General features: G+C 45.5%; 1 protein-coding gene across 1 annotated transcript; it reads right to left on the bottom strand.

Moving 5' to 3' along the window:
• Positions 1–433: 433 nt before the first annotated feature.
• Positions 434–8,162, bottom strand: LOC120930653 (olfactory receptor 1468-like). Its single transcript, XM_040341831.1, has 3 exons — positions 7,569–8,162; positions 6,223–6,565; positions 434–1,209 (listed from the first exon to the last, which is right to left on the bottom strand). The coding sequence occupies exons 1-3, from the start codon at positions 8,160–8,162 to the stop codon at positions 434–436; spliced, it is 1,713 nt and encodes a 570-aa protein (XP_040197765.1).
• Positions 8,163–10,970: the final 2,808 nt, after the last annotated feature.

Raw genomic sequence — 10,970 nt, 5'->3', positions numbered from 1 at the left:
ACAGGGAGCCCAGGCAAAGTCTTCTCAAGCAAAGTTTTTAAAGTTTGTAAACACCCAACGTGGCAACTAACACGCCAACAACACAGTGGGCAATAGTTTCCGTATGCAGGCATCTGGGCAGTCAGTGGTCTCTTCGGGCTCTTCGTGACCCTGGCAAGGACAGTGGACCTCGGTCCCCCCTGGGCCCCGGAGCTGCGGTCGAGTTGCGTGAGCCGGAGTGAGATCTTCTCCTGCGGTATCCCGTCGGTTGCGTTTCCATGCTTTCTGCCTGAGGTCCATTCCAGCGGCCCACTGAACGGCGGTAAATGGCATACCATTCAGGGACCGCGACGGGCTGTATACCCAGGGCTTCAAAAAAGTGCGGGAGATCTTCAGGAACCTTTAGCTGTACGGTGCGGCCCTGGTGAGAGGCCGAGAGGCAAAAAGGGAACTTCTATTTGTATGGTATGTTCTCCGATCGCAGGACATCTAGCAGGGGCTTGAGGTCCCTGCGGTGTTTCAAGGTGATCCCCGAGAGGTCGTGGAACAATTGTATCGGGGCTCCTCCGTGCTGAAGGCGCTGTCCCCTGGCCCGCCTCAGGATCTCCTCCTTCAAGCTGTAATCAGTGAGGCAGCAGATTATGTCTCTGGGAGGGTCAGTATCTCTGCCTCTAGGGCGCAGTGCCCTGTGGATCCTCTCCATGGTGATCTGCGTGTCTAGTGGTCTCTGGAGGATTGAGTTAAAGATGCTTGTCACTTCGGGCCGGATCCGGTCACTCTCCACAGCCTCCGGGAGGCCCCGCACGCGCAAATTATGACGTCTTCCCTTGTTCTCCAGGTCCTCCAAATGGCGGTTGACCTCTCGCAGCTGAAATGTGTGGTCATCAATTTTCCTCGTTGAGCGCTGGTGGACTAGGTCATGATCCTCCAAGATGGTCTCCACTGCCTGCACTCTCCCGTCCAGCGCTTTAAAATCCAGGCGCAGGTCGGCAATGGCCGCCGCAAGCGCCTCTTTGATATCCGTCGCCACCGCCCTCAGATCCGTGATGGTGATCGGCTGTGACGCCGGTACAGGGGTCGGCGCGGAGTCCGGTCCCCCAAGAGCTCCCGGGGGGGAGCGTGTGGAGTCGCTGAAAGGACGATCTCTGGCCCCTGAGATGAGGTCTGTGAACGGCTTCCTCGCGTTCCCTGGCGGGAAGCCGCCATGTTCCCGCGGCCGGTCCGGAACATCTCCAGGATATTTTGCTCAAGCGCATCGTTGTGTTCCCGGGGGGAACGGGAGCGGGAGGCGGAGGACTGCCTCGATGCTGTGCCCATGTTTCTGGTGGGGAAAAGCGGGTGAAAGGTGCCGCTAGAACTGATAAGGGCTCTGAGGTGGCAGGAGCTCTGTGATCAGGCAGCCATCTTCCAGCTCGGCTCGGCCACGCCCCCACAAATCTTTTAACTAACACGAAACTCACCAACACACACCAACAGACGATAGAGCAGAAGCAACTTGCTCTAGGAAAGGGGAACACAGGGCTGTACTTTTGCAAGGGAAGTGTGTTTGTCTGGGGCTATTTATACACAGGGCGATTCTCAAACTAAGTACGCGTGGCCTTTTTCCTATCTCACTGATTGCGCCAAGCCAAGTTCTGCACATGCCCAGTGAGGTGATGATTCGTGCGCGCATGCGCAGTACGGCCGGCCCTTCATTTGCATGGGGTCACGGCTCATTACAATGGAGCACGCCCACTTCCTTCCCACTTGCAATAACCCCGCCTTACGCCTCGGGATTTAAGTTACGCTTGCGCAATTTGGGCCGCAAATGCGCTGTGGATACGGCACTTACGACAAAAAATTAAGGCACCATAACTTAAATGACATACGATTTGAGTAACTTAATTTGCGCCGCTGTTTGTGAATCTGGCCCATTGAACCTATTTTTGAACTAATGTTACAAAATAGGTAAAAAGCCAAGGGGGGGGAATACTTTTGCAAGGCACTGTATTTTGCAAAAAATTAACGGGCAAAAATGTCACTCTCTAGATGTGCAAATCTGGTAGAGACATCCCCAAAAAGACTTGAAGCTGTAATTGCAGTGAAAGGAGGTTCTACAAAGTATTGACTCAGGGGGGGGGGGGGACTGAATACAAATGTGCCCCCACACTTTTCACATATTTATTTATAAAAAAAATGAAAACCATTTATCATTTTTATTCCACTTCACAATTATGTACCACTTTGTATTGGTCTATTACATAAAATCCCAATAAAATACATTTATGTTTTTGGTTGCAACATGACAACATGTGGAGGAATTCAAGGGATATAAATACTTTTTCAAGGCATTGTGTATATATATATATATATATACCTCGTCGGGTCCGGCGTCCTTCTGCGGCTTCGGGTGTCTTCGGCGGGTCGGGCGTCCATCTTCGGCGGGTCAGGCGTCCATCTTCGGCGGGTCCGGTGTCCATCTTCGGCGGGTCCGGTGTCCATCTTCGGCGGGTCCGGCGGCGTCCTCCCGCTCGTTTCCCTGCCACGACTTTGAATACTGCGCCCGCATATAGCGAGCGCAGTACACTCGTGAATCTTCGGGCAGGCTCGGGCGCCTCTCGCACTGACGTCCTGTACGCTCAGGACGTCAGTACGAGAGGCGCCGAGACTGCCCAAAGATTCACGAGTGTACTGCGCTCGCTATATGCGGGCGCAGTATTCAAACTCATGGCGGGAAAGCGGGTATCGGCGTATATCGATTTTGCCCTGATTTTCAGGGCAAAATAGTGCGCGGTATACACCGATAAATACAGTACACATGCCACCATAAATGTTGATGATAGTACTAGTTCCCTTTAAACATTGGTGACTCTGGAGCTGGGTGACCTATGTAGTCTCGCCCCCTGCTCGCAGCCTTTATTACAGCCTTTTTTTTTTTTATTTCTTTATACATTTTTCTGTATACAAAAAACATTACAGTGGATGAGTTTCTCCTCTAGTCTCAACCTCACATAGTAAAAAACAATACATAGAAAATACACATTTCCCCACACTTTTCACATATTTATTTATAAAAAAAAATGAAAACCATTTATCATTTTTATTCCACTTCACAATTATGTACCACTTTGTATTGGTCTATTACATAAAATACCCACTTGCCTCTTAGCCCTAAGACCTCCCCATCTTCCTTTTTCGCACCAAATATATCTTAAATGTTTACCCTCTTCTCCCTCTGGTTTATTATTTCCTGTTCTAATTTATATATATTACGCTCCCATCACTTCTGCAAATTTTATTGAATGCTTATAATCTACCCATTCCCTCCTCATCATTAAACCTTAAATACTCTAAATTGTGGATTTCCTTTTTTTTATTACACCAGTTCTTCAATGTGGGCCTTTCCAGGTTCTTGCCAGTATCCAGGTATGAGGCCTCGTACACACGACCGTTTTCCTCGACAGAATCCATCAAGAAACTTGGTGGCAGAGCTTTTTTGCCGAGGAAACCGGTTGTGTGTATGTTTTTCATCGAGGAAACTGTTAAGGAACTCGACGAGGAAAAAAGAGAGTTCTCTTTTTCCTCGACGGGAGTCTCAATTTCCTCGTCGTGTTCCTCGTCGGGCTGGTTTTCGACGAGAAAGACGATCGTGTGTATGCTATGAAACCCGCGCATGCTCAGAATAAAGTATGAGACGGCAGCGCACCTTCAGTAAAAGTAGCGTTTGTAATGGAGATAGCACATTTGTCACGCTGAAACACTCTGAAAAGTGCAAATCGTCTCTTACCAAACTTTTACTTAACATGCAGTAACATGAGATTAGCAAAAGCAGCCCCAAGGGTTGTGCCAGTGGAATCACACTTCCCCTGCCATTGTATGTGTTGTACGTCACCGCGTTTAAGAACGAGGAGATTTGGTCTTGACAGTGTGTACGCAAAGCAAGCTTGTCAAGTTTCTCGACAAGCCTAACAAGGAACTCGTCGAGGAAAACGATGTGTCTTTTCCGACGAGGTCCTCGGTCGTGTGTATGAGGCCTCAGGCTCTTGGCGGCGTTTTTGAGCTGCGGGAGCAGGATTCTCACATATTGCTTGGTTGGCATTCTGATCCCATGGAATAGATAATTATTTGCCTAATATCTCGCCAATATTTTTAAATTTTGGGACATGTACACCATATGTGGGCCATGGTCCCAATTTCTTTGCTCGCCCGCCAGCATAGCTGTAAAGTTTCCCTTTGACATTTATGTGCCTTGTCGGGGGTTATATACCAACGGGCCAAACACTTATAGTTCAATTCTATCATATTACTACTTACCGACGTGGAGTGAACCCTCCTTATTAATTGCCTATTCTCCAAGTCATTCACCTGTGTTCCCAATTCCTTTTCCCATTTCTCGATGTATCGCGGTATCTCCAGCTTTTTCGTATCAATCAATATTTTGTAGACAAGCCAATCAGGTCTGAGGAAGAAGTGGAAGCTTTGAAATGCGTTACAGCCCCCATCCATGGCAGCACGTCTTCCCACTAAAGCCAGTTGCAGTCTGGCGGCATCTTGCGTTCCACGCCGATTGTCGTGGTGCTCCACCACTTCCTGGTTTCCCAGTTCCAGTCACCTTGCTGCATGAGAGCACTGCAACCATGAACCAAATGCTTTAATAGCCTTAACAAAATTTCTGAACTAGGAATAATTCCACTAGGAAAAGAAAGCAGCCAGTGGTTTTCTGCTGTCCTCAGATCTGCATTTTTACACATTTAATAATGAAGGCCGCTGTGAGGATGAAGGAGCAATTTAAAATATTTCTTCCTGGTCACCAGAATTGGCCACATGTAGGCTGCGTAAAGAGTGTGTATAAATAAACTTTTGTTACAACCATTTTTATTGTGAACCAAGTGTCATATAGATTTAATGAAACATTGAAGTACAATGTAAGTATGGTTCCAGTATCAAGTCTTCATAAACAGGTCATACATTAGCTTTTACAAAAGCTGTAAAGAATAAGAAAGGTTCAATAATTGATTTACAGGGAATGATATAGATTAGGAGAATTACAATGATCAATCTATGACTGCAAAACTTTTTGAACCACTTGCCGCCCGCTATATAGCAAAATGACGGTGGCAAAGTGGTTTCAATATCCTGATTGGACGTCATATGACGTCTTCAGGATATTGAGCCGGGGGCGCGCATCGCGGCGATCGTTGTTGCAGGTTGTCAGTCTGACACCCCACAATGCAGATCTATGTAAAGAGACTCTTTACCACGTGATCAACCATGTCCAATCACGGCTGATCACGTGGTAAACAGGAAAAGCCGTAATCTGTTAGACGCGAGTAGAGGAGAGCCGATCGGCTGCTCCTCTGACAGGGGGGTTGTGCTGATTGATTATCAGTGCAGCCCCCCCGGGGATGCCCACACTGGACCACCAGGGATGCCCACCACAGGTATGCCAACCTAGACCACCAGGGATGCAAATCAAAACTAAATAATGGATGTCTAATGGATGCCAATCAGTGCGCACAATGGATGCCAATCAGTGCCCATAATGGGCATCACTGATTGGCAGGCATTATTGTTTAGCACTGATTGGCATCGATTAGTACAACACATTACAGTCTATCAGTGCCCATCCATGCCCATTCGTGCCACCTATCAGTGCCCATCCATGATGCCTATCAGTGCCCATCCATACCACCTATCAGTGCCCATCCATGCCGCCTATCAGTGCCCATCTGTGCCCATCTGTGCCGCCTATCGGTGCCCATCCGTGCTGCATATTAGTGCCACCTATCAGTGCCCATCAGTGCCGCATATTAGTGCCCATTATCAGTGCACATCAATGCGACCTCATCTGTGCCCATCAGTGCAGTGCCATCAGTGAAGTAGAAAACATACTTATTTACAATGTTTTGTAACTTAAACAAACATTTTTTTTTTTTAGAAATTTCTGTAATTTAAATATTTTTTTAGCAGAAAATAAAAATCCCAGAGGTGATCAAATACCACCAAAAGAAAGCTCTATTTGTGGGAACAAAATGATAAAAATGTAGTTTGGGTACAGTGTAGCATGACCGTGCAATTGTCATTCAAAGTGCAACAGCGCTGAAAGCTGAAAAATGGTCTGGGCAGGAGGGTGTATAAGTGCCCTGTATGGAAGTGGTTAAACAACAATGTGGAGTCAGGTCTAATGAATTTTATCTTTGATATCAAGAACTGACATCCAACTTCAATTTAGACTTACTAAATTATTATTTTATTACTATTTACTGAAATGTGAGTGCAGGCAGTGGTTGATGATTTTAGCTGCAGCTTCTTTTAAGTCTTTATTCCTCAGGCTGTATATAATTGGATTCATGAGTGGGGTTACCACAGTGTACAGCAATGACAAGAATTTAGTAATATTCCCTGACTGTCCTCTACGGGGTACCAAGTAAACACAAACTAGAGTACCATAATAAATAAAAACCACAGTCAGGTGGGAGCTGCATGTTGAGAAAACTTTCTGTCTACCGGTAATAGATGGGATATTAAAAATGGTAATTATAATATAAACATATGATATAATAATTGTAAAGAATGGGATGACAACAACAATAACATTCATTAACCACTTACCCCCCGGACCATATTGCTGCCCAAAGACCAGAGTACTTTTTGCGATTCGGGACTGCGTCGCTTTAACAGACAATTGCGCGGTCGTGCGACGTGGCTCCCAAACAAAATTGGCGTCCTTTTTTTCCCACAAATAGAGCTTTCTTTTGGTGGTATTTGATCACCTCTGCGTTTTTTATTTTTTGCGCTATAAACAAAAATAGAACGACAATTTTGAAAAAAATGAATATTTTTTACTTTTTGCTGTAATAAATATCCCCCAAAAATATATAAAAAAACATTTTTTTTCCTCAGTTTAGGCCGATACGTATTCTTCTACATATTTTTCGTAAAAAAAAAACGCAATAAGCGTTTATTGATTGGTTTGCGCAAAAGTTATAGCGTTTACAAAATAGGGGGTATTTTTATGGCATTTTTATTAATTTTTTTTTTTACTAGTAATGGCGGCGATCAGCGATTTTTTTTTCGGTATTGCGACATTATGGCGGACACTTCGGACATTTTTGACACATTTTTGGCACCATTGGCATTTTTATAGCGATCAGTGCTATAAAAATGCATTAGATTACTATAAAAATGCCACTGGCAGTGAAGGGGTTAACACTAGGGGGCGGGGAAGGGGTTAAGTATGCCTGGGTGTGTTCTTACTGTAGGGGGGGGGGGCCTCACTAGGGGAAACACTGATCTTCTGTTCATACAGTGTATGAACAGAAAATCAGCATTTCCCCTGCTGACAGGAACGAGAGCTGTGTGTTTACACACACAGCTCCCGTTCCCCGCTCTGTACCGAGCGATCGCGTGTGCCCGGTGGCGATCGCGCCCGCCGGGCACACGCACGGGAGTCGGGGGCGAGCGGGGGGCGCGCGCGCGCGCCTCCGGCGTCGCACGTGCGCCCCTAGTGGCGGCTAAAAGGCAGGACGTCCATTTACGTGGTCTCGCCTAGGAGAGCCACCTTGTGGACGTATAATGACGGTGCGGCGACGGCAAGTGGTTAATGTCACTTCAAGTAGAACATTAGGAGCATCAGAGCAGGAGAGCTGTAGGATTGGATCAAGATCACAGAAAAAGTGATTGATAATATCGGGACCACAAAAATCCAATTGTGATATTGTTAAAGTGGGAATCAGTACTGCTAAAAGACCTAACACCCAACATGTGATAATCATCACCCAGCAGAGCTGGAAGTTCATTAATAAAGAATAATGCAATGGTTTACAGATGGCCACATATCGGTCATAACACATCACTGTCAGAAGAAGACACTCAAGACTTTCAGAAAAACCAAAAAAATAAAACTGGGTGATGCAATCAGAAAAAGATATTATGATCCCTTTCATCAAAACAGTATGGAGGGTGTTAGGAAGAATGTCGGTTACCAGTAAGATATCTGATAGAGACAGCTGGGAGAGAAAGAAGTACATGGGGGAATGGAGGGATTTGCTGTAGGACACCAGAGTGATGATCAGGAGGTTTCCACATATCGTCACAAAATAAATTAAAAGGAAAAGAAAAAAGATCAGAAATGTTATACTGTGTGGCGTCTGAAGTCCTAATAGGTGGATCTTGGTAATACGGGACACATTTTTCTCCACCATGACCTGGAGAGAGAAAAAAAATGGAAACAACTTTATTCAGAGGGAAACAAAATAATTTTAATTAGGTAATCCCAACTTTTTTGTGCTGGTATAATTATAAAAGGTGTTGCAAATTGATATAAAATTTTAAAAGTGCCACGTCCATTTTTGTGACGAAACGTTGGGCAAGCGACGTTCTGACGCCACCGCGCTCATCTGTACCCGGAAGACAGGCAAATCGAGGAGTCGGCCGGCTCGATCTATATATGCATTTGACATCTGAATAACTGTATATGCGCAATTTTAACTGTTTGAAATAAATATACATTGGATGTTATGCTATGGGAGCCTATTCTTCCTTTTTTATGGCACATGTTGCAGCGTACGTCGATTGAGGTTGAGACGCTCTCTACTGTGGATATCACAATCAGCATACATGAGGATTTTGATCTCCTGTAATAAGAGATCAATTTTAGCTGGTAAGAGGCTGTGTGTCCTTAAGGTAGAGGTTCTTCCTTATAAGCACATTTCGGGTTGCTGCAATTGTCTGCATCACTTGATGGTTTAAATTTCCTTTTGGATCACACTGGGACTTTTTTATCCTTGATATTTCACACATATGGACTTCATTTTGTCTCACTTTATCCATATGAATTTGTCATTTTCCGTTTAATTATTGAAAGTGTCTGATTTTTACTATATATTCATGCTTTTGTGTATACACATTCATATGTTCAGCACAGTTACTTTATGGCACTCTTTCATTTTTAAATTTATTAGCGCAGGTTGTCTTTTTTTCTGTTTCATAGTTGTGTAGTATAACACTTTAGTTGCCTGCTAGTTATTCACTGAACAAGCGCAGTTTTCTTTTCTCCATGGAAAGTCTAAAATGTCTTCTCATAATGAAGCATTAAGATATTACTTCACTAGAAACACATGCACTAATTAATTTGGCTAGGCATCTGTACTGCAAAATTTGGGCCATATGATGTGGGTGTGCAGAACAGTGGCTTAGTGGTCAGAAATCCTCCACACCAGGACACAATGTTACATCTTACTCAGAGAAGCTGAGTCTGTGAGAACATATTAATTACTGTGGTTGAGACCTAGGCCCCGTACACACGACCGAACAGCTGACCAGTTTCAGCAGACATGTTTGGTCGTGTGTACGGCCGATCGGACAAATGTCCGGCGGATCGGACAGGTTTCCAGCGGACAAATGTTTCTTAGCATGCTAAGAAACATGTCCGCTGGAAGCCTGTCCATCGGACATGTTCGGTCGTCTGTACAGACTCACCGGACTCACCGGACATGTCCGATCGGCCGCCGTCCCTCGCATGCGTCAAAGTGATTCGACGCATGCGTGGAAGCATTGACCTTCGCCGGCGACGGCGCGGCCACGTCACCGCGCTGTCTGTCCGCGCAGATATCGGTTTGATGGTGTGTACAACCATCAGACCGAAATCTCCCAGCGGACATGTCCGATGAAAACGGTCCGGCGGACCGTTTTCATCGGACTGTCCGCTGGTGTGTACGAGGCCTTACGCTGAACAAGCCAATGTTTTATATGCTTATCTGAAGTTTTTACTTTGTAAGTGTAACTCTTTGGGGGTGGTTTAATAAATGTAGCAACAGAGAAACACTATGGCAGTTGTGTTTGTTGTTCTATGTTACAAAACCACACCGATTAAAGAGGAGCCGAACCTAAGTGAGAGTTCCCTGGAATCAGCTGTAGTGAAGCCACCAGCGTGAACAGGCAGTCTAAGGAGCATAAGATTCTTACCACCAATAAGCCGAGAAATAGAAACGAATGAGGAAGATTTGAATGCAGGATCTTTTCTATGAGTTTTTAACTCATCCTTGAGGTGAGCGGGCATTTTGGCTGGTGATGGTGTGCACATAAATGTAAAAAGGAAAGGAAGGGGGCACTGACCCTGTGCATTACCAATGGCAAGGTTTAATTAAAATTGTACAAAGATCATAAATACTCACAAAACAAGTTAAAATGCAAGCGTATACACCACTCCACCAATAGGACTGATGCCTCCAGAGGGCCTCCTAGAACTATAAGGAGACAGAGATTGCCGCTCTAGGCAGGTCTTGTTGGGTGCAAATCTTCTTCTCAGGAACTGAGGGTGCTAGCAATGCACATGTCAATTAAGAACAAAAGATGATCAGGACAGCCGCACTCCAATCCAACGCAACTTAAATGTAAAAAACTGGAAACAGTTACTAGGTTCCATTGATGTGACTTGTAGTGCCTGTTTCCAGTTGTTTACATTAAAGTTACATTGGATTGGAGTGCGGCTGTCCTGATCATCTTTTGTTTCCCAGAGGGCCTCCTACTGGAACCAGACAGCCAGAGAGTCCAGACGACATACAATATGGCCACGGCTTAGGCGTTACGAGGGCAGACCCTCTTCCTCAGAGTCAAAAGTGGTAGTACCCGGACCTCTCTCTGACCCCCTTTATATATGTGTGTGAATGTAGTAGTCACAAGTCTAGAGCGACGCCCAACAAAGGCCACTACCCCCCCACACACACACAAGGGCATACTATTAACCCCTTTTGTCCTCATTACATCATGGGCCATTTGTACTATCTACACAGTTGTCCACAGTATGCATATAGAGATGAATAGATGGGATGACAGGGGATAGATGTGAAGGTAACCAGCATTCAGCGTTCCCTTGCTGCCATCTGTCACCAGGCCTTCCTCGCCATGCCAGAGCTGCAGAACTGTCATCCCATCATTCAGTGAGACGCACGCCGACCACATACCCAGAAGTGACGGCGCATATGCGTTTCACCCGCCACTTCCGGTATCAG

This window comes from Rana temporaria, chromosome 3 (assembly GCF_905171775.1).
Source record: "Rana temporaria chromosome 3, aRanTem1.1, whole genome shotgun sequence".
In the NCBI taxonomy this organism is placed as follows: domain Eukaryota; kingdom Metazoa; phylum Chordata; class Amphibia; order Anura; family Ranidae; genus Rana; species Rana temporaria.
The sequence above is the reverse complement of the archived record's forward strand: the minus strand, read 5'-3'. Positions and strand labels throughout refer to the sequence as shown.